At 36.0% G+C, this 24,058-nt stretch overlaps 1 protein-coding gene and 1 long non-coding RNA gene across 3 annotated transcripts in view; one reads left to right on the top strand and one right to left on the bottom strand.

Annotated features, from left to right (window-relative positions):
* Window positions 1-24,058, top strand: part of grid2ipb (glutamate receptor, ionotropic, delta 2 (Grid2) interacting protein, b) — a gene marked incomplete in the record, with an annotated part of 45,775 nt that overhangs the window by 12,113 nt on the left and 9,604 nt on the right. Inside the window, 12 exon segments of the mRNA XM_036216957.1 lie at window positions 4,462-4,743; window positions 7,523-7,608; window positions 10,983-11,052; window positions 13,723-13,875; window positions 13,949-14,104; window positions 15,981-16,132; window positions 16,203-16,337; window positions 17,655-17,740; window positions 17,822-17,975; window positions 20,120-20,415; window positions 22,090-22,134; window positions 23,872-24,058. Of these exon segments, the coding sequence (XP_036072850.1) occupies window positions 4,462-4,743; window positions 7,523-7,608; window positions 10,983-11,052; window positions 13,723-13,875; window positions 13,949-14,104; window positions 15,981-16,132; window positions 16,203-16,337; window positions 17,655-17,740; window positions 17,822-17,975; window positions 20,120-20,415; window positions 22,090-22,134; window positions 23,872-24,058 (1,802 nt within the window).
* The window catches only part of LOC112154604, a 25,729-nt gene continuing 9,108 nt past the window's right edge, over window positions 7,438-24,058 (bottom strand). Inside the window, exons 2-4 of one of the 2 annotated variants that reach the window (XR_004949707.1) lie at window positions 12,387-12,466; window positions 10,895-11,058; window positions 7,438-7,670 (exon numbers count right to left, since the gene is read on the bottom strand). This is a non-coding gene — a long non-coding RNA (uncharacterized LOC112154604). Of the gene's footprint in view, window positions 7,671-10,894; window positions 11,059-12,386; window positions 12,478-24,058 lie in introns of both variants that reach the window. The other variant, XR_002920671.2, reaches the window with a different exon arrangement.

The raw sequence follows: 24,058 nt of genomic DNA, 5'->3' as shown, positions 1-24,058 counted from the left end.
TTGCTTTAAAAAAAACTATAAAAATTACTAGTTTTGCCAAAGCAGCTAAAATAATGCTAAAATCAATAGCTAACCGTCAAATTAGCTAAAAAAACATAATTACTAATTTAGCCAAAACAGCTAGCATATTGATAAAACAATTGCTAACAATCAAATTAGCTTAAAAACAACTTCCACAATGATAAAAAATTGGCTAACTCCAAATTAGCTTTAAAAAAATTATAAAAATTACTAATTTAAACAAAGCAGATAACATTATGCTAAAAAAATATAGCTAACTGTTAAATTACTTTAAAAAACTATAAAAATGACTAATTTAGCCAAAACAGCTAGCATAATGATAAAACAATCGCTAAAACAATTGCTAAAATCGTTATTTTAGCAATACGTTGAGTTATATAGGCTTGAGATGCTACACTAGCCTGTTACCATTGGTCCATGTATGTAAAGAGCGCCGCCATATTGGATAGGGCAGGAAACAACGAGGCATGGCTTAGCAGATAAAGTAATATGACCATAAAATGCTTAATTTTGGTCCAGTTTTAAAAGAAAAAACCTCCAATCTCATTATTTTTTTCCTTTTAAAATGTGATCAAAATTAAGCATATTATGGTCATTTTACTGTATCTGCTAAGCCATGTCTTGTTGTTTCCTGCCCTATCCAAAATGGCGTCACAATGGTAATCAAAATAATTTGTAATAATGAATTAATCTGATAAAACATATTATTAGATCGTAGCAACAATGCTACAATCTTTAATTAAGATGTGGATTTGTTGAACTTTATTTACTGAATACTGTAAATTCATGAATTAAACCTCCAAATCTTAACCTCTGGGAGCAGTAGTGAGCAGACAGGTATGTATTTTGATCAAATATGAGGTGCGTTCAAGAACGTGTCATACACGGTTTCATGAATGTTCACACCGGACGCAGCGCTGTTCAGATCGCCTGGATTGCAGTGCATGTTGGGTAGTTTCTGCTCTGACGTCACATGTCAATCCTTCCAGTTCTCAAATACAGTCAATTGTTTCACTGCAGGAATCAAACCTATAAAATCAGTGGATTAAATTCTGATTTCTTGGGAACGAGAATCCACATTTTTCCAAACTTTATTTAAAAAGTTTCTACAGCTTTTGACTAAAACAAATGAAACTTAGAATGGTTTGTTTTAAAAATCTGCTGAGTCATCTGTCAGAAGTACAGAGAGTACCAGGTTAAAGTGTGCTCTACTAAAGTAACGACATGAATGATGGATAAGTCGAGGGTCAAAAACATCAATCTTTAGGATTTTTTAATTAAATATTTGTTCTGTAAAACACATTTTATTTTGAAATATTTTTCTTTCTGGTTAGAAACTCTTTAATTAGTTCTTATTGAGCGGTTTTATTCATTTTTCTAGTCTGTTAACGACCTAATGCTTGAACGATGAGGAGGGAAGCGGCTCCTCTTCATCCTGGTTGTTTTGTCGAGTCGTTCATGAGTTTCTCTGGACGTGGAGCTCGAGTGGCGTTTGTTCCTCGTCTCTCAGACGGGATCTGCTGCTGATTGGTGGACTGTTGTCCCAAACCACACGTTCTGCGTGCGAACGGCTGATTCATCCCAGTGGGATCACAGCAGACCGGTGTGGGAGGGAGTTGTTTGTGTGAACGGTCTGAGGTTCAGCAATCTTTTGATGAATTAAGAGGATCAATCTGTTTTACAGAATAGAGTTTAGGTTTTAGGGAGACCTTTGAAAACGACATTTGTGTCATAAAAACTGTAAAGTCATCTTCATGTACGCAGCAGATCTGATCGAGTCTGTTTGTAACCTCAAAGTGGAATAAAATGACATTCCTGACACGTTTGGGCTTCAATTAATCACTTATGTATCTGAACGTTTTGGTTGGACCTTTCATCTTTTTAAAGTGGTTTCAGAGTGAAGGAGATGTTGAAACCATGAAACTCTTAAATCTTCAACTCAGTTCTTGGGTTATACATGTTGGGATTTATTTTTAGGTTTGTTTTTATAGAAATTCTACTTTTTTGTGTTGTAGTTGTTTTGTTTGAACTCATGTTTTTTTCCAGATTTTTTTTTTCTTTAATTAAAAAAAGTTTGGCCAAATCTGAATTCTTATCCCACATTTAAATTAAATTAAATGAAAATTTTATTTTTCACTTACATTCATAGTATAATATGCTGTGAAATGTGTTGTAAAATGTATTAAACATTCTAAAATGACATTTTTAAAACTTTAAAACTGTAACTTTTTAACAAAATTATAAACTAAATATATAAAACTAAATACATTAACTGTGATGATGCTAGTGTGAATGCTGTAAGCTGAATTTGGATGCTGAAGATGCTGTAATTGATAGCTGAAAGTGCTAAAGCTGATATCTTGCTAAAATATAAGCTAAATGCTAAATTTGCCTAAAAAATACAAACAAAAAACTTAGGTTAACAAAAATAGCTAGCATGTAGCTGAAAAAAAATGGCTTCATGACAGAACAGCCAAAAAAAAATGAAAAAAGCCTAAATTAGCAAAAACGGTAGCTGAAACATTAGCTAAACTCCGAAAAATTCTTTATAAATGCCAAAATAATCCAAAAAGCTATCAGAATCCTAATTTTTTTAAAACTTTAAAACTGTAACTTTTTAACATAATTATGAATAATAAAAATGCAGGAATATTATTCCAGAATAAATCAACTTAAACCTTAAATAACTTTCAATATTTTACTCTCCATAAAAATATATTTTGTCAAAATTATACAAGTTGGAAATAAGAGCTATGGAAGAATATTCTCTTCAAATTCGGATGTTACTTCCCCTCGATGATGTCATCAATAGTCGTTGGTTATCTTAATTAGCACGTAGCACAGAAAATACATTTGGCTACGTCCGAATTCTTTCCCCACTCCTTATAAAGCGCCTTCGCCTTTTTCTAGAGCTGTCTGAACCTACAATTCCAGAATCAAGAGCACTAGAAATATCCCAGAAGAGAAAAACTAGCATTCATCGATCCACCCCCCGTACAGCGAAAGCGACTCAGGAGAATCTGTCAATCAGTGTTCGAGGAATCGAGGCATCTGATTGGTCCGTTTATAACTTGGGATTTAAAAAAAAAAATACGGTAAAAAAATATATCAGAGAAAAAACGGTTATTCTGACTACCAGAATTTTGTCAGATCCAGGTACTTCCTGTTTGGAATGCAAGGGGGGGAGGAGTCACTCAGTCCAGTTCTCTATATACAGTCAATGAAAATAGCCCATGTTAGTTATTGTTTAACAATGGAGTTTTTCATGTGTGATGTTTGGGATTATTATTATTATTATTATTATTATTATTAGGACTATTTGTCATTTTGAGTAATTCCATAGAAATAATGACACCCCCCCCTCTCTCTAAATTAGATAATATCATCTTTAGTCTGGACTGAAAGGAAATACTTTTTTTTCAATCAATCACAGTGAATTTCTACACATTTAACTGTAGTTCTGAAGTTAAAACAGCTTTTGGTGGTCTCTTTCTAGTGTAAAATTGTCACTTTCAGGACTTATTTTAATGAAAATGTTCTTTACTAGCATAAAGCTGAACTCAGAGGCCTTGTGGTAGAGCGTCCACCCTGAGACTGGAAGGTTGTGAGTTCAAATCCCTATCTGAGTCTCACCAAAGACCCAGTCTCTCTTTCAGCATTTAGAGGTTGGATTTGGGGGTTAAACCACCAAATGGTTCCCGAGCGCAGCTGTGTCTGCAGCTCACCCCTCCCCCAGGGGATCAGTCAAATGCAGATAATGAATTATACTCATTCAGGTGTGAGACAAACTGTTGGAAGCTCTTCAGCGGGAGGTATTGTGGAAAATAACAACTGACTGTTTAGAGAAATCGCTTCATTTTAGTGGATAAATGTTCATTGATGCTAATTGAGATGATCAAGCTTCACATTTCTGTTTCTGATCACGTGTGGTCGTCGATTCATGAAGTTCGGAACGACGGGAGGCTCTGGATCCGACCGTGACAGAGATGATGAGGTGTGGACGGAAGTGTGGGAGAGAAAAACATTCAGCTTCTTAAAATGGAGAGAGGGAGGGAAAGCAGAGGAGAAATCCCATGCTTTCTCACTCCCACACCTTTTCTCTGCCTCTATTCTGGCTGCGGTTCCTCTCGCTGCTGCACTCAGACTCCGGGAGGCAGCGACTGACGCCACGATTTCCTCATCTCCACAAGAACAACTTCACTTTTCATCTACGAACCCACGTTTTTCCCCTCGTTTCATCTCTGGAGATAATCCCCATCTTCAGGATCTGTCAGCCTGTTGAGCTCAGTGCTGGATCGGAAGATTATCACAACTTAATTAAGTTTTTTCTCTCATTTATAGACTGAAGTCGGTCTGTAATGTAGATCTCTCTTCAGTCTGAGGGAAACTCCATCATCTAACCCCCTCCTCCTCCTCCTCACATGCCACCATGTTTGCCAGAATCTTCATCCCCAAGAAGCACCGGCAGCGCTTCGACGACGCCGTGTCCCAGAACGTGATCAACCGGCTGTGCCGCAGCAAGAGCATCAGCGAGCCGCAGGGCCGGCTCCGCCGCAGCCGCAGCGAGGACCACTCCGAGCGCCGCCACGGGTCCAAGCGGGCCAGCTCCGTGCCCAGGGATGGAGGGGAGCCCGGGGGGCGGGGCGAGGCGGAGAAGGACAGGGGGCCGAGGAAGTCCGTCTCCGGGATGCCAGCACACCCCCCCTTAGGGCCCAATCAGAGGTGAGATTTGTGGGGAAAAAATGTTTTTTAGGCATTTTTTTTCTCAAAAACAGTGAGAACTATAAAAGTTGCATAAGCTGTGATAATGGTAAAGTGAATGCATTTGCTGAAAATAGTCACTGAAGATGCTGAATTTTTTGGGTGAAAATAGTGACTTAATTTATTTTAATTGCTGAAGGGATTTACTGAAAATGCAAAGGCTATTTGCAAAATGTTAAATTTGCTAAAAGACTGGAAATTTTGATAAAGAACTATGAAATAGCGCTGAAGTTGACTTAAATTTCTGAAACATTTGTAGTAAAATTGCTTAAAAATCCCTAATACGTGTCAATTTTGCAAAAATATTTAGTCTGTTGGTTAAATATGAGCTAAACTGCAAAATTACCTCAGTGCATGCCAAATTTGCAAAAACAGCTAGCTTGTTGCTTAAATACTAGCTAACCCCCAAAACGTAAGCCTGTTGCTAAAATATTAGCTAATCTTTAAATTAGCCAATGAAAACAAATTTGCCAAAAAAGCTAGCTTGTTGCTTAAACTCCAAAACAGCCTAAAATTCCTTAGAAAACTAAATTAGTCAAAAACGTTAGCATGTTAATAAAAAAGAAGCTAAACTCTAAATTAGCCAGTAAAAAACTCAGACATCAAATTAGCCAAAAAACCTAGCCTATTGCTTAAATACGAGCTAAACTTCAAAATAGACTAAAATTCCTCAGTAAACTAAATTAATCAGAAGGTTAGCATGCTGCTAAAATAGAAGCTGAACTCTAAAGTAGTCTATAAAATCTCAGAAGGTAACAAATTAGCCACAAACGTTATCATGTTTCTCACATATTAGCTAAACTCTAAATATAGCCAATAAAAATCTTAGTTAATAACAAATTAGCCAAACAAGCTAGCTTGTTTGCTTAAATACAAACTAAACTCCAAACAGCCTAAAATTCCTCAGCAAACTAAATTAGCCAAAAACGTTAGCATGTTGCTAAAAAGGAAGCTAAACTCTAAATTAGCCAGTAAAAATCTCTGATAACAAATTAGCCAAAAAAAGCTAGTCTGTTGCTCAAATACTAGCTAAACTTCAAAATAGCCACAAATTCCTCAGTAAACTAAATTACTCAAAAGGTTAGCATGTTGCTAAAATATTAGCTAAGCTCTAAATGTACCAATCAAAATATCAGTAGATAACAAATTAGCAAAACAAGCTAGCTTGTTGCTTAATTACTAGCTAAACTCCAAAACAGCCTAAAATTCCTCAGCAAACTAAATTAACCAAAAACGTTAGCATGTTGCTAAAAAAGAAGCTAAACTCTAAATTAGCCAGTAAAAAAACTCAGATAACAAATTAGCCCCCCAAAAAGCTAGCCTGTTGCTTAAATACTAGCTAAACTTCAAAAAAGCCCAAAATTCCTCAGTAAACTAAATTACTCAAAAGGTTAGCATGTTGCTAAATTAAAAGCTGAACTCTAAAGTACTCTATAAAATCTCAGTAGAAAACAAATTAGCCACAAACGTTAGCATGTTTCCCACATATTAGCTAAACTCCAAATTAGCCAATAAAAACCTTAATTGATAGCAAATTAGCAAAACAAGCTAGTTTGTTGCTTAAATACAAGCTAAACTCCAAACTAACACTAAAAACCTCAGTCTATGCCAAATTAGCCAAAAGAAAAGCTAACTTGTTGCTTAAATATTAGCTAAACTCCATAATAGCCCAAAATTCCCCAGTAATCCAAGTCAAAAACGTTAGCTTGTTGCTAAAATAGAAGCTAAAATCTAAATTGGCCCAAAAAACCCCCAGTAGGTTAAAAAAAAATGCCAAAAACGTTAGCATGTTGCTAAAATATTAGCTAAACTCATTTTTTTAAAATATAAATTACTATAAAAGATGAAAACATGAATATATTTTAGGATTAATCTACTTAAAATTTTACAATTTGAAGACTTTATCATTCATTTCCTATGGGACATATTTTGCTCAATATTTGAACAATCTTGATACCAAGATCGCTGAAATCAAAGTGTGATTGAGTTTTTACATACTGAAAACGTACAGAAAGGAGCAGGAGAATCACTATAGTGTGAAAGCTTTGAAGAATTCACACACTTAGAGTTTGTGAGCGCTGCAGCCTCCTCATGCGCTCACATAACACCCAGCATGCCTCTCTGCATTTAGCCGCCTTACATAACTGCAGCTGTAAAGAATACAGTTTCCTCTCCCTCTGCATCTTTTTGTTCTGTTTATACACTCAGGCAGTGCAGCCTGGAGTCATTTCCATGGAAACAGGTTGTGGACGCAGCTCAGCCTCACTTCTCATGAAGAGGGGATAAAACAAAAACACATCAGCAGATTGTCAAGCTCCGCTTTGGAGCAGAAGGGAAAACAAAAAGCTGAAGTTTGAGTCAGCCGACGGGACGTGATGTCCCCGCGTCTTCTGACTCCCACCTACAAGACGTGACGAACAAAAACAAAGAGGAGGCTCCAGCAGGCCGACTCGCTCCTCGTTCACGCACAGGAATCGATTCTAAAGCATAAAACATGTTCTTAAATCACAATTTCTGCCTTTTTTCTATTATTTGTAGACATGAATTGATTAGTTTTAATTGTTTACATTTTTAATTGATAGCTAAAAATGACAGTTTTATACTAATTGTACTTAAACTTTTTAAAATTACCACCTTAAAAGTCTTTTTTTTTCATATAAATTGGTATTTGAGAGAACATCCCATAATATTGAACTTTAATTAGAATAGGTTGAGCTTCAGCTTCTGTCTCCACCCTCAGGGTCATCCGCGTCTACCGTGGGAAGAAGAGCTTCGGCTTCACGCTGCGAGGCCACGCCCCCGTCTGCATCGACGCCGTCATCCCAGGTAAAGCCGCCGCCTCCTCTTCCTCCTCCTCTTCCTCCTCGTCGTGCAGGTTGGTGGTTTCTCTGTGGGTGGTAGGAAGTTGGAGGTGCTCTGGTGATTTTGAGGACATTTTATGAGGGAAAAAATCAGTTATTGAAGTTTATACTTTGATTTCTAGTTTAAAATTCATAATCCTGGATGTATTATATTTGTTTTCTTAACATTTTTGACACTAAAACAAACATAAGGTCTGTTGGAAAATAAGTTATATACACTATGTCACATAAAATATTACATTTATTTAAGTATTAGAAGTTAAAAACGTATTTTTTTTTATGTTTTTTGGCTTTTTCTGGCGTCTATAAAGCTGACACAATAATAATAATAATAATAATAATAATAATAATAATAATAATAATATTACACATCCTAGTTTTGTTTTCCTTCTCATTCACAATTAAACACTTTGAATTAGAAATGTTTGCCAGATTGTGATGAGTAATTCTCCTTATGAGTATTGATTAGTCACAATCTAAAGTCAACATAAACTTTGTCATCATTCATTCGGATTTATGCAACAATTATACAACATGTTCACATAACTTTCAGCTTCTGTCATTATTTTTTTTTTACTTCATTGCATTTTCAGTAAAATTACTCTAATTATTGGTAAAATATAGTAAAAGAAAGGGAAATTTTTTGTCAGATTTGTACTTTTACTGGTTTAGCTGAAGTGAAACGTTAGAAATTTTGTTCATTGTAAACAGATATTGGAGTTGTAAAGCAAATTTTGTGATAAAAAAGTAAAACATTTGGTGAAATATTGTGTTAAAAAAGTTGTTCCTGATGAAAAGATGTTTTTTCTGTATCCTGAAAAACTTCCATCTGCATTTCTAAATGAATGAATTCAGTTGTATTGTGGCATTTGTCATTGTGTTTCATCTTTTGTCATCGTGCTTCATGTTTCGCTGTCGTGTTATCTCTTGTCGTCATGCTTCGGCTTTTGTTGTCATGCTTCAGCTGCTGTCATCATGCTTCATCTTTGGGCGTCGCGCTTCAGTTTTTGTTGTAGTGCTTTGAGGTTTTGTCTTCATGCTTCATCTTTTGTTCTCATGCTTCGGCGTTTGTTGTAGTTCTTTGGATTTTGTTGTTGTACTACAGCTATTGTCGTTGTGCTTCGATGTTTTTCATCATGATTCGGCTTTTGTTGTTGTGCTTCATGATTTGTTGTTGTGCTTCTGCTTTTGTTGCCATGCTTCATCTTTCGTCGTCGTGCTTCATCTTTTGTCGTCGTGCTTCATGTTTCGCTATCTTGCTTCATCTTTTGCCGTGTGTTTCGGCTTTTGTCGTTGTGCTTCATGATTTGTCGATGTGCTTCGGCTTTTGTTGCCATGCTTCATCTTTTGTCATCGTGCTTCATGTTTCGCTATCCTGCTTCATCTTTTGCCGTGTGTTTCGGCTTTTGTTGTTGTGCTTCATGATTTGTCGTTGTACTTCATCTTGTGTCGTCGTGCTTCATGATTTGTTGTTGTGCTTCGGCTTTTGTTGCCATGCTACATCTTTTGTCATCGTGCTTCATGTTTCGCTATCCTGCTTCATCTTTTGTTGTAGTGCCTCGGTTTTTGTTGTTGTGCTTCAGCTTTTGTTGTCATGTTTCAGCTATTGTCGTCATGCTTCATGATTTGTCGTTGTGCTTAATCTTTTGTTGTTGTGCTTTGCTATATGTTGTGTTGTGTCTTTTGCATTCATGTTGTCCACCACACTTTAGCGCCCAGAGAGAATGAGTCTCGATGACAACTGATGACATTACAGCTGGAACATTCAAAATGATGAATGGGGCAGAAACCTCATATGGGGCTAAAAAAAACAAAACAAAACAAAACTCTCCACTAACAAAACCAAATATGTCAGGAATGTCCAAAAGAAGTTTTGAAATGATTATGGGATGGCTACAGGACCTACAGCATGGCGGCTTTTTAGGTCAAAATGTGATTTTTTTTTTTTTTACATTTTACCACCATATGGGAAGAGAAAACTTCTGTTCATGTGATCATCACAGAAGTTTACTCACATTCCACAATCATTGACGGCATAAGAGAGACCTGGACATAGCTAGTATGAAAATGTGACCCTTCTGGTTCCAACAAGTGATTGGTCCGAGTCGGTCTGAATCAACATTTGGACACTGAAAAAAGTGAAAGATCGGATCAATTAAGAAAAAATCTGAAATTTGTTACATTTAAAATGATTAGTTTTTATCAAATTAATGGATTATTGGTGGTTCATTAAACTTGAAATTTACATTTGATAAAAAATAACGATTATAAATGTAACAAAATACTTTTGTTATTTGATCATTTTTTACAGTGTATGATAACTGCTCTCTCTAATCGCTCGCTCATTTTTGACCAGAATATTGTGTAATCCATGATTTGTTGGCTCAAGCTGAACAAAACGATGTAAGATTCGATATGAACATATGAGGAATGTGGGTGTGGCGAACCAAAATCCTCCGTTGCTAAGGAAATCCTAAAATGTACTTTTGCTGATTCTTATGAAAATGACATCGATTTGTTCGTCATCATCAGGCGACCATAAAATTAAATGGTTGCTATGGAGATAAAACAACAGGAAAGCCGGCATTTTGAAAAAACTAAAAAATTGGGTGTGAGGGCTTGAATTTGATATTCATTTGAATCTCTAAAACTGCATATTTATATATTTTTCCATTTAAATTAAATGTTATTTATGAAAAATTAAATCATAATTAATTTTCTACAGATTTTTTCTACACATTTCTCCTTATGTAATTGTATCACTTTTGTTAGGAAGGATTTTCTCTGAATTCCCTGATCTGGACTCCTGAGCTCAGCAGACAGAGAGAATTTACCAGATTCCTGTGAGAGGCAGGAGGTGTGTGTGTGTGTGTGTGTGTGTGTTTGTGTGCGTTTGTGTGCGTGCAGCCGATGATGACGGCACTCTGCTCGCCCACCATCCTCTCCCACCAACATGTGCTGAAGCCGCCTGACTCAGTGGGCCTCATGGAGGCTGAGATGGAGATGGCGGGGGCGGATGGCACGTCTCCCGTCATGATCTGAACCTTTACTGATTACCCGGAAACTACAAAGGCCTTTAAGAGAAAGCGGATGAACGTGAATATTTCCAACAGCTGTCACTGCGGCGTGAGGAGGATTCGGCGGCGACTCCAGCAGCCGTTTGTGTTGACACCGCCGCCTTGTTACGTAAAAGCGTTTAGCACGCTGCTCCTGTTTAAGCGGCGCTCAGACCGACAGCATCAGTTAGTCACCGTTCTGCCCGTTGTTATCTGGACGGCTGCTGCCAGGGTCCATTTCCAATCTGGGCCTGACGTGCGATTCTCCTCGTTCTCCTCCCAGACAGTCCAGCGGAGGAGTGTGGGCTGAAGTCAGGCGACCGCATCCTCTTCCTGAACGGGCTGGACATGAGGTTGGTCTGCAGAAACACAGACGCTCCAGGAGGTCACAAACGATTTGAGGAAGAAAAAAATAAGAATTCAAGCATAAACTAAAGACTTTTAATCAGAGAATCAAAGATCTTTTCCTTCTGGACTTTGAAAGTTAATCAGACATATTTTTTTTATCTCATTATTTTAGCAGCAATTGATGAACTCTAAAGCACTAAATACAAAAGTGAAAAAAAGGAATAAAAACAAAATAATAAAATTAGACTAAAATGAAAAAAATAATTCAGAAAATTAAAAACAATAAATTCATTGAATTAAAAGGGTTATCAGCCAAAATGTTCAAATTAAAAAACTTTAATAAAAACATTAGAAATTTAAAGCAATAAAGAAACAGTGAAAAAGTAAAAAAATAGTCAAAAAAATGTTTAAAAAAAATTGCAGCATCTAAAAAAATTTATATAAAAACAAAATCGGAAAGTTAAAAACAAGAAATTAAAATTAAAAGGTTAGCAAAAAAAATAAAGCTACCAAAGAAACAAAAACCATTAAAATTAAATAGACAGCAATAAAAACATAAAAAATTAGACGAAATAAAATTAAATAGGAAAAAAGCAGAAAGAAATGATAAATTCCAGCATCCCAGAAATTAAAAATAAAAAAACTAAACATGAAAATTTAAAACAATAAATTATTTTAATTAAAAAGATTGAAAAACAAACAAAAAAAATAATTTTAAAATATTAAATAATCATTGGCAAAAAATATAAAATTTAACAAAACAAAATTAAAAAAACAGAAAAAAATGCACCAGCAAATGAAATATAAAAAACTAAATATGAAAATTAAAAACAATAAATTATTTAAATTAAAGAGGTTAGCAACCCAAAAATGTAAATGATAAAACTAATCATTTAAAACTTATGTTTAAAACATTAAATAAACAGTGAAAACATTAACAACAAGACAAGACAAAAATATACAGTGGCCAAATTTGAAAGTAGTTTTAGTTTTTAAGTTGTGCTGAAATTAAAAATCACAAATTCAGACTTTCTTAAGTTTTACTCTTTAAAAAGAATAAACAAATATATCTGAGTTTCCTGGAGAAATTATTTAATAAACATAAAAAAGTTCTACATTTAAGAAAGTTGATGGTTTGGATGAAAATTGAAGGCTGTGAAAATAAGAATGAAAACATAGAAACTTTTTTGAAAAAATGTTCTTGAATCTTTTCAAGAGAACAAAATAAATAAATAGAAGTATTCAAACTTCAAAGGTGTTTCTATCTTCAGTCGTCTTTGAGATCCAGTTTTAAAAAGTGATGTTGAGAGCAGATCCAAACTTCTTCTGTGGGAGTCACCTGTTCTCCTCTTAGTCGACTCCTCGACCTCCTGCTGGTCAGGATGGAGTAGGAGTCCAGATCAGGTCTGAGGGAGGAAGCTGTGGTGAGGCTGATGGAAGAGAGAAACGAAGGAACCATAAACAAGTGATAAATGGAAAAGTTTATGCTGTGATATTAAAGTTCATGTGGAAGAAACACTGGAGTAGAGAAGATTTTTTTTCCCCCCACATTTGTACGACTGCAATAACATCCAGACAGGAAACTACGGGATCAAATCAGGATCATTAAAGTGAAAGAAAAAACAGATGAAGACTTTAGACTTAGAAATACAAACATTGTTACTGAAACAACATTTAATTTGGAAACAAGATGTTGTAAATCTGGAAAAAAATGGAAATTTGAAGAAAATTTTTTTTGAAAATTTGAAAAAAAAAAGGAAAACTTGACATAAATCTTGAAATTTGAAAAAATATGAAAATTTGAAAAATCTGAAAAACAAAAATTACATTTGTAAAAAGAAATACTGAAACTTTTAAATAAATCTTGAAAATCTGAAAAAAATATGAAAATAAATAAAAAAAAAATTGAAAAAAAAATACAGAAATCTTTAAATAAATCTTGAAAATTCCAATATATATATATATATGAAAATTTGAAAAACAAAAATTAAATTTGACAAAAAAGTACTAAAAACTTGAAATAAATCTAGAAAATTTGAAAAAATATGAAAACTTTAAATCAATCTTGAAAATTTGAAAGAAAATATGAAAATAAAAAAATAAATAAATAAATTTGACAAAAAAATACTGAAAACTTGAAATCAATCTTGAAAATTTGAAAAAATATGAAAACTTGTGAAACAAACAAAAACAAAGATTAAATTTGTAAAAAAGAAATACTGAAAATGTTAAATAAATTTTGAAAATCTGAAAAAAATATGAAAATAAAATTATTTTTTTAATTTCAAAAAAACCCTGAAAACTTGAAATTAATCTTGAAATTTGAAAAAAAAACCTGAAAAATGCTGTTTTTTTTAATGAAAACTTGAACATTCCAAACAGCATGTATTACTAATGAATAGATAACTTTTCAGTTGGTAATTTTTACATTTATATTTATTCATTCAAGCTATTAATAGTTTTTTTAATTTTACATTTTTTTCACATTTTCATATATTTTTTAATTTTCAATATTTATTTCAAGTTTTTAGTTATTTTTTTAATTTCCAAAACATTTTTTCAGTTTCGATGTCTCTTCTCTTCATTCTGTTTCCCCTTCGAGCCGACCCCGACTTGACCCCGACTTGACCCCTCCATGGAGGCGTCCTCCTCATGTCCGTCTGGTCTCCTCACAGGAGCTGCTCCCATGAGAAGGTGGTGTCCATGCTGCAGGGCAGCGGCGCCATGCCCACCCTGGTGGTGGAGGAGGGGCCGGCGGACTTCTCCTCAGAGCAAACGGAGCCGGACGAGCCCCCGAGTCTGGCCCCCACCACTCTGCCTCGCTCTCGGTGAGGAGCCGACGCCACGTTCCCGTCCGTGAACGTCTGAGGACGGACCGTGACTCTCAGCTTGGCTCCGCAGGTCTCCGGCTCTCAGCTCGCTCCAGTGGGTGGCGGAGATCCTCCCTCCGAGCATCAAAGTCCACGGCCGGACCTTCAGCCAGCAGCTGGAGCATCTGCTCACCATCCAGGAGAGATACACCGTCTGCAAAGCTCTGGAGACCTTCTTCCAGCACCGGTGAGAGAACACGTCTAGAACAGGTTCACCAGGAGAGGGATCGACCACGGAGGAACGTTGATCCCAGAGTCCAGAGGCCGACTGTAGTTCAGTTTTTATGTTCATTTCTTAAGAACTTCTCATGAAAACAGATGAACTCGTCACGATGTCACTCGTTTGTTTTGTTCTTTATCCACAAACATTACAGAGCTAAAAATGAGGAAATATTACTTATATTGACCCTGTGAAATGTTTATTTTTGTAAGTCAGTCTCAAAGACGACGTTTAGCACAAAGCAGCAAATCCCAGCGTGAGCGAGACGCTGTGGTCAACTTCATGACACGGAGTCTGTTTTTGAGATTTTTAAAACATGCTCTCAAAGATCATATTTGTGGTTTTAAAATATATATTTTAAGGGTGGTTGAGATCGTTTTTTGTTTGTTTTTCAAGATATTTTTAAAAAATGATTTTTGAGTTGACTTTTTTAGAATTGATTCTTAATGATTTTTGATTTTTCTTTTAATTTTTTTGTTTTTTCTAGATATTTTATAATTATTTTAGATTATTTCTTTCAGAATTTTTTTTAACAAAAAATAAGTGACGACTTTTTTTTGCTTTTTGTTTTTTTCAAGTTTTTGATTTTCATTTTTTTTTTTAAGATACTTTTGAACGATTTTTCAAGATTGTTTCTTTTTGTTTTCCAGAAATTATTTAAATGAATTTAAGGATCATCTTTGAGATGTTAGATATTTAAAAAAAGATTTTAATTTTTTTTTTTTGTTTTTTGTAGGGTTAGGGTTTTTTGTTTTTCAAGAAATTTTCCTCAAGATATTTTAGAATAATTTTCAAATATTTGTGATGATATACTATATAATATTTTTGAGATTTATTTTAAAACCATAATTTTGAGATTATTTATGTTGTCTTTAAAGTTTTTTTAAGTGATTTTCTACTTTTTTTGTTGTGTTTCTAAGTTTATTTCCCCCCCAGGATGTTTATAGATTTCAAGAAAGATTTTTCAAGATATTCTGATTTTTGAAATATTTTTATCGTTTTACTTAGATTTTTGTTTTTGTTTTTCAATAAAAACATTTTTAATTAATTTCTGATCAAACTTTTTTTCAAGAAAGTTTAAAAGATGATTTTCAATATTTTTTTTCTGGATTTTGAGTTTTTTCTTTAAATTATTTTCAAGAGAATTTTGTTGCTTTTCGGGACATTTTTAAAACATTTTTTTCTTCTTTTAGTGTTTTACTTTTTTCTAGAAATATATTTTTAAATAATCTTTGATCATTAATTGTTTTTCTTGCAATTTAATTTTTTTGTTTCGTCAAGATAAAAGTTTTTTGTTCTTTAAGACATTTATTTAAATTCTTATAATTAATTTTTCGTATTCTGAACTAATTTATTTAGTTTTTCTGAATTACAACCGATATAAAACAACAACAACAACAACAACAACACGCTGGTCCGTTCTGAGTGAAACAATATTAGGATTTATTTATTAACAATAATGAGTCCTGTTGATTTTTGGGGATTATTTATTGTGAATTACGTAGAAATTGTTTTTATCTGTTCTTGTGAACTTTATTGACGGTCCCTTCCCGCCTCTGCAGCTTCACAAGCATCACCATCAAGACAAACCTCAAAGCTCCAGTTTACCAGAAGATTCCAGCAGAATCAGAATAAATAGTTACAGCCAAACTTAACTTCTCCGTCTCTCCAGCGTTTTGCTCTGTAATGTTTGTGGACGGATATCGACAGACGCTCCAAACCTGCAGCATCTCTGAGGCAGAATGTCAGCCGTTTCCTCTCCTTACCCAGAGGCTTCAGTGAAATCCTCTCCGACATTCTCCTCCCGTCTCCTCCTGAACACAGATCTGTTCTGTGTTTGCAGGAACGTGGACACCCTGATAGTCGACGTGTTTCCGGTTCTGGACACTCCGGCCAAACAGCTGATCTGGCAGTTCATCTACCAGCTGCTGACCTACGACGAGCAGGAGCGCTGCCAGAGCAAGCTGTCGCGCTTCCTGGGCTTCAAGAGCAGCGGTGAGCGCCGGCTGCTCCGCCTGCGCAGACGCAGCCGCAGCTTTGAGCTCAAACTCTTTGTTTTTCACAGCCGTGCTGGAGCCGGACGGAGCGTCGGAGCATCACCGGCGCAGCAGCTCGGTGCGCGTGACCGGGTCGTCGTACCGCAGCAGCATCCGGGAGCGCAGCTCCGACGACTGCATCATCGGGACGCACCTGGGGATGGGTAAGCTGCTGCGCTCCGACGGCGGAGTCCCACAGGGATCCGGCCCTTTCTGAGACGGTGATTCCAATCCCATGTCAAAACCAGCCTTTGAGGACGGAAAATGGCTAAAAAAATCATATATGTTGGAACATTTAACATTACTTATTCAAATTTTTAAGAAAATGTAACAAATTTAATTATGTTGAGCTTTTTTTTTGAAGAATTAAAAGTTGTTTTCAGTGACAAAACTCCTAAAACCTAAAATTAACAACCTAGAAATCAAGAAAGTTTTAAATATTCTGGGATTTTTTTTATCCTAAAAGCTGTTAAAATCCTATAATTTATGTATTTACTTGTTTTATGCCTTTTATTTGTCCTTTATAGTATCTGCTGCATAATTATTGTAATTACTACATTTTCTGACTAGATTTATTATTTATTTTATCCATCCTAATTAAATTTCTTACTTTTTTACATTATTGGAATTTATTTTATGTCAAGCAATCAACAAAAACAAAAAAATAAGGAAAAAAAATAAAAGAAATATTTATCTTTAAATGGATAAATCAAACTTAATAGGAAAATTTTTCATTGAAAAACAAAAAAAATCTAAAATTTAGAAATATATACATAAACAGATACATCAGTTTCCTTTTTTATATAGTTGTTTATTTTTTGTATTTCTTCGTAAATCTCTTTTTTTAGTAAATCTAAGCTAAAATAGTTTGGTAAACAAGAGTTTAACTATTTAGATATAAATAAAAAAAAATAAACAAGCACAAAAATAAAAGAAAAATGAATTTAATTCATTAGTAAAAGAACATTTTCACTAAGCAATAACTTTAAAGTAACATTTTGTGTTTATATTGAATGTAAATTAAGTATAAAATGTTTATACATGATATATATTTATACAATATTTGTAAAATTTGTATTTTTTATGAATAATTAGTGTTTTATATAGTGTTGATTTTTTTACAGATATTAATTGACTAAATTAATTTAAATAAAGCTAAATTAGTCATTTAAATAAACATAAATCGACCAAGCAGCAAAGGTTTCATAGATTTGAGTTTTGTTGTTGTGTTTTCATGAATTGGAGTCTATCAAACGATAAACTCGAGGCTCTGCAGAGCAAACTCCTCCCCTCACATCATCTCTGCTGCTTCTGTTTGTGATGGACCCCCCAGGCTCTCACTGGGGGGTCCATCAGCTGCACCTCCATGGACCTTCATCGCCATAGCTGACTCCGTCCTCCACGCGTTCATCGGCCCCCTCAGCTGCAGGGGGGGCGGATGAAGGAGGTCTTCATGTCTCCTCGTGCTTTATGTGCTTTAGGAATTCATTTGGATGAATGTGGGAGCCCGGAGGAGAGGCAGTCAGGAGATGGAACCTCCTTCCCCGAGTCCCCTGACCTCAGTCATGTAGGTATCAGTGAAGAGCGGCTGGTGTGTCCGACCCCAAGAGGGCGCCGCGTGAGTGCTAACGGCTGATCCTGCCTCCAGATGACAGGCGTGTACACGGAGCTGGAGAGCATGTTCGCAGGGAAGGGCGCGTCTCCGCTGCGGGGCGGGGGCTCCCCCGCCGAGCCCGAGGCGCCGGGGCAGACCGAGGCCTTCGGCCGCGCTCTCTCCCCCCTCACACTGCCCCCCCTCACAGGTACCCCGGGGCGACACTCGCGCACACATGCTGCCGCTCCATCAGAGGTGATTCGCCATTTACTGTCAAGCGCTTAAAGTCCCACTCTGAACTATGATGATGCTGTTTTTAGGCAAAATCATAGTTTCTGTAGAGCGGCTTATTAAAAACTCACCTTTAAGGGACTGTTGGCAAGGAGTAGCCCCGCCCCTTTCCCATCATGCATCTGTTTACATGCTATCCTGCTAGCTTACAGCCCAAACTAACATAACATTGCCAATGAAATGTATAGCTAGAGATGCTATGCTAGCCTGTTAGCATTGTCCAGGATACGTAAAGAGAGACGCCATATTGGACAGGTCAATAAACAACGTGGTACGACTTAGCAGAGACGTAAAATGACCATAAAATCCTCAACTTTGGTCCAAAAGGGAAGAAACTCTGATAATCACAAAAGTAAGACCCATGTCGTGATATTAATGCTTTTGTACAAATCATTAACGACATTTGAAAACTTTTCTATAAACCAGGGGTGTCAAACTCATAAGTGGCTAAAATCCAAAACACGCCTTAGATCGCAGGTCGAACTGGATAAACACCATGTTTTAAAACTTTTAAACTGTAACTTTTTAACGTAATTATGAACTTAAACGTTAGCCAAAAAAGCTAGTATGTAGCTGAAAAAAAAATCGGTAAACTTCAAAAAAAAAAATAAATAAATAAAAAAAAGCTTAAATTAGCCAAAAAAGCTAGCGTGTAAACTCCAAAATAGCCTAAAATATGGAAAAAATGTCAAAATCAGCCAAAACAGCTAGCATGTAGCTGAAAAAATAGCTAAACTCCAAAGAAGCCTAGAAAATTAAAAAAAAGCCTAGCTTAGCTAAAACATCTGGTGTGTTAAAAATAGCTGAAGTCCAATCCAGCTTAAAAAACTTAAAACAAAGATCCTAAATTAGCCAGAACAGCTAGCGTGTAAATATCAGGCTAACTAAAAAAATAACCTAAAAAATGGAAAAAAGCCTAAATTAGCCAAAAGAGCCACCATGTAGCTGAAAAAATAGCTAAACTTCAAAATAGCCTAAAAAAGAAAAAAATGCCCGACTTAACTAAAACAGCTAGTGTGTAAATATTAGTCTCACTCCAAAATAGCCTAAATAAATGCCAAAATTAGCCAAAACAGCTAGCATGTAGCTGAAAAAATAGCTAAACTCCAAAAAGCCTAAAACAATTGAAAAAAAGCCTAGCTTAGCTAAAACATCTGGCGGGTAAAAAATAGCTTAAATCCAATCCAGCTTAAAAAACTTTTAAAAAAGATCCTAAATTAGCCAAAACAGCTAGTATGTAGCTGAAAAAAAAATCGCTAAACCTCAAAGAGGAATTAAAAAAATAACAAAAAGTCAAAATTAGCCAAAAACAGCTAGCATGTAGCTGAAATATTAGCTAAACTTAAAAATAGGCTACAAATGACAAAAAAAAAAACAAACGGAGCCACAACAGCTAGCCTGTAAGTATCAGCCTAAATCCAAAACAGCCTTAAACTTAAACTCTAAAAAAAAGCCTAACTTGGCCAAATCAGCTAGCATGTAGCTGTAATATTAGCCTTCAAAACAGCCTCAAAAATCTTACTAAACGCCAATCACAGGAGTCCAACTTTGTGAATGCAACAAGCTAGCGTAGCAACTCTAGCCTATATAACTCATTGAGCGGTGCAACAAAAATGGCGAAAATGGGACTTCTTGGTCTACTCCTGATCTGAAAAAAGAACTACTCAGAAATGCTATTTTGATCTTAACTATCTTTATATATGCTCTAAATTAAAAAAAAAAAAGCTACAAGAACAAGTTCAAAAACCCAGTTTTCCTCGGAGTGGGTCTTTAAATGCTGGTCTTGATAGCAGATGACAGATGCCATGTTCACACCGTTGAGGTCTTTGAAGGAACACATCCACTGATTAGAGTCTGCTGTGAACATGGCACAAAAACCACTGATTTTTGAATGAGTCGCTCATTCAAATCCAGCAATCTGTGCTTTCCAGCCTGCAGTTTTCACTCTCCAGTTGCCAGGGTTACCAGTTAAGCTGACCTACAGAGATCCTAGAGAAGGTCGACACATGAAAACTCCCTCTGAGAGTTCATCCGGAGAGACTCTAACCCCGATCTCTGCAGGGAACCGGAAGTCCGGCCTGACGCTGTCCTGGAAGGAGCCTCTTCCCACCCCCGTGTACCAGATCCACCACCAGAGCAGCGTGGACTCCAACCCCTACGTCAGCCTGGAGAGCCCCCCCGCCTCGCCTCAGCTGTCAGACGGCGGCCCGAACTCCCGCCGCAGGAAGCTCTTCACCTTCTCCCGCCCGCCGCGCAGCCGGGACACCGACAAGTTCCTGGACGCCCTGAGCGAGCAGCTGGGTCACCGGGTCACTCTGGTGGACGACTTCGTACCCGGCGAGAATGACTACGAGGAGGTGAGTGGAACGGTTCTTCAAACCAAAGATAAATCGTAAAAGATAACTTTTTTCATACCGGTGTCTGCGAACTAGAGAATATCGATTCAGTGAAATATCGCGATACTTTCTTTGGCAATACTTGTACCAATTTAAAATACTGCTAAATTTATTAATTATTTATAAGCAAACATTGTATTTTTACTTTTACAATTTGACTTTTACTTGTGAAAAATTTATTCATACTCAGATAATTCCTAAGTTATAATAAAAATATGTTTTGTATCACGACACCTGTATCGCGATACGTATCGTATTGCCAGAGTCTGGTCAATGCACACCCCTAAATCCTGTCAAGAAATGTTCCAATAAAATCCTCAATCACATCAATTAAACTTTTTCTCACAGCTTGATGTCTCAAACCAGGAGTGTCAAACTCAGTCGCACAAGAGGCCAATTTCAAAACGCACCTTAGGTAGTAAGCCGAACAGGATAAACATGTGTTGAACACTCTGAAACTTAAATTTTAAACTTTACAACTGTAAATTTTTAATAATTTATTTTTTTGATATTTTTATGAACAAGATATAGTTCTTAAGATGATAGTGTTGATAGCTGAGAATGCTGAAATTGATAGCTAAAAATGCTGAAGCTGACAGCAAGCCAAAATAATAGCTAAATGCTAATTAGCCTAAAAAACAAAACAAAAAAAACAGATAAACTAACTAAACTTAAAAATAACCTAAAACACTGAAAAAAGACTAAATTAGCCAAAACAGCTCAGGTAAATATTAGCTAAATGCCAAATTAGCCTTAAAAACAAAACAAAAAAACGTAGATTTGCCAAAACAGCTAGCATGTAGCTGACAAAAATAGCTAAACTCCAAAATGGTCTAAAAAACTTTTTAAAAAGCCTAAATTAGCCAAAACCGCTAGCATGTAGCTGAAAAAAATAGCTGAACTTCAGAATAACCTCAAAAACTGAAAAAAGACTAAATTAGCCAAAACAGCTAGCAGGTAAATATTAGCTTAATGCCAAATTAGCCTAAAAAAAAGACAAAAAAAACTTAGGTTAGCCAAAACAGCTAGCATGTAGCTGAAATATTAGCTAAACTCAAGAAATAGTCTAAAAAAAATTTAAAAGAAAAGTCTAAATTAGCCAAAACAGCTAACACGTTTGCTGAAATATTAGCTAAACTCCAAAATAGCCTAAAACATAGTCCAAAAAGCTAGCAGAACGGCAATTTTTCAAACTTGAAAACCATAACTTTTTAACATAATTATGAATAATAAAAATGCAGGAATATTATTCCAGAATAAATCAACTTAAACCTTAAATAACTTTCAATATTTTACTCTCCATAAAAATATATTTTGTCAAAATGATACAAGTTTAAGATAAGTGGGTCATTAATAACAATAAAATCAAAAGATCTGGAGGGCCGAATAGAATTACCTGGAGGGCCGGATCCGGCCCCCGGGCCTCGAGTTTGACACATGTGTCTTAAACTTTTATGATCCATATTTAATGATCCAAGAAGCACACAGAAACTCAAACCTGTGTTTGTTTTCTTGCTAATAAAAGCATTCAGGATGGAATCTTCGTCTCTTATCCTCCTCATTTAGATAATCCTGTACCTTAAGATTAAATAATGACTGTAGGATTAAGATTTTATTATTGTATCACACGAACAGATACGTCAAGATGGTTGTCATGGTTTGAGGAGAAGAGGTGAACCTGTAAGTAACATTAAGTTAGGCTGTAAAGCATGGTCACGCCGCCCTGCTTCATCTTCTCTGAATGTTTTTCTGTTTATGGCAACAATTAGCAGATCTACGGTTTCTTTGCTGCTTCTTCACATCATTACATTTTCTGTGCTTCACATGTAGATTCACAATTTCTGGAGATGTTTAAAGCGCTTCATGCCTGACAACATACTTCTTTGTTGCTAAGGAACTAAAGAACCAGAGCTAACACGCACAGTTACAAGATTTCAGTCATTTTCACTCAGTTGTATACAAGTTTCTGTTTCAAGTATTTTATTAACTGACACTGTTCGATTAGGCTTCTGATTAGCGTTGAAATTCTGGGCTGTTACCAGAATAAGATCTGAGCATGATTGGGGTTTAAGTTCAGGAGTGTTACCAGAGAAAGCTCTAATGACAATTAGCATTAAGTTCAGAAATTTTGGCAAAAGAAGCTCTGGTGACGATTGGTGTTAAAGTTCAGAGGCTTTGCTAAAAAAAAAGCTCTGGTGTTGATTAGCATTTAAGTTCAGAAGTGTCACCAAAAGAATCTTTGATGATGATTTGCGTTAAGGTCCAGAGGTGTTAGCAAAAGAAACTAAAATGATGATTAGCATTAAAGTTCGAAAGTTTCAACAAGAAAAGCTCTGATGATGATTAGCGCTAAAGTTTGGAAGTTCTACCAAAAAAAGTCCTAATGATGATTAGCGTTAAAGTTCGGAAGTTTTACCAAAAGAAGCAATGACGATGATTATCGTTAAAGTTTGGAAATTCTACCAAAAAAGCCCTAATGGTGATTAGCGTTAAAGTTCGAAAGTGCGAAAGACGCTCTGATGATGGTTAGCGAAAAAAACATCAGAAATGTTACCAGAAGAAACTCTGATGAAGATTTGCGTTTAAGTTTGGATATTTTACCAATAAAATCTCTGTTAAATATTAGCAATTAAGATCAGAAATTTACCAAAATAAGCTCTGGTCATAACTAGCATCAAAGTTGGGAAATGTTCTGATGATGCTTAGCGTTAACGTTTAAAATGTTCTGATGATTCTTATCGTTAATGTTCGGAAGTGTTCGGATGATTCTTAGCGTTAACGTTTGGAAATGTTCTGATGATGCTTAGCGTTAATATTTAAAATGTTCTGATAATCCTTAGCGTTAACGTTCAGAAGTGTTCGGATGATTCTTAGCGTTAACGTTCGGAAGTTTTCTGATGATTCTTAGCGTTAACGTTCTGAAGCGTTCAGATGATGTTTAGCGTTAACGTTTAAAATGTTGTGATGATTCTTAGCGTTAACGTTCGGAAATGTGATGATTCTTAGCGTTAACGTTTAAAATGTTGTGATGATTCTTAGCGTTAATGTTCGGAAGTGTTCGGATGATTCTTAGCATTAACGTTTAAAATGTTGTGATGATTCTTAACGTTAACGTTTAAAATGTTCTGATGATTCTTAACGTTAACGTTTAAAATGTTGTGATGATTCTTAGCGTTAACGTTTAAAATGTTGTGATGATTCTTAGCGTTAACGTTTAAAATGTTCTGATGATTCTTAGCGTTAACGTTTAAAATGTTCTGATGATTCTTAGCGTTAACGTTCGGCAGCGTTCTGATGATTCTTAGCGTTAACGTTCGGCAGCGTTCTGATGATTCTTAGCGTTAACGTTCGGCAGCTTTCTGATGATTCTTAGCGTTAACGTTCGGCAGCGTTCTGATGATGCTCCTCCTCCCTCAGATGAGTTTCCCAGAGGATCAGGATGGGGGCTTCATGTCCCGGCGGCTCAGCAGCGACAGCGGCGAGGACCACAGCAGCAGCGATGAAGCCTCGTCTCCCACCTACTCTTCCGGTTCGGAACCGATCCCCCCTCCACCCAACCAGAGCCCTCCGCCTCCCCCGCCCTTCCAGGCCCTTCTCCCCCCTC

The sequence above is a fragment of the Oryzias melastigma genome, linkage group LG19 (assembly GCF_002922805.2).
Source record: "Oryzias melastigma strain HK-1 linkage group LG19, ASM292280v2, whole genome shotgun sequence".
Taxonomy (NCBI): Eukaryota; Metazoa; Chordata; class Actinopteri; order Beloniformes; family Adrianichthyidae; genus Oryzias; species Oryzias melastigma.
This window is presented reverse-complemented; position numbering and strand designations above follow the sequence as displayed.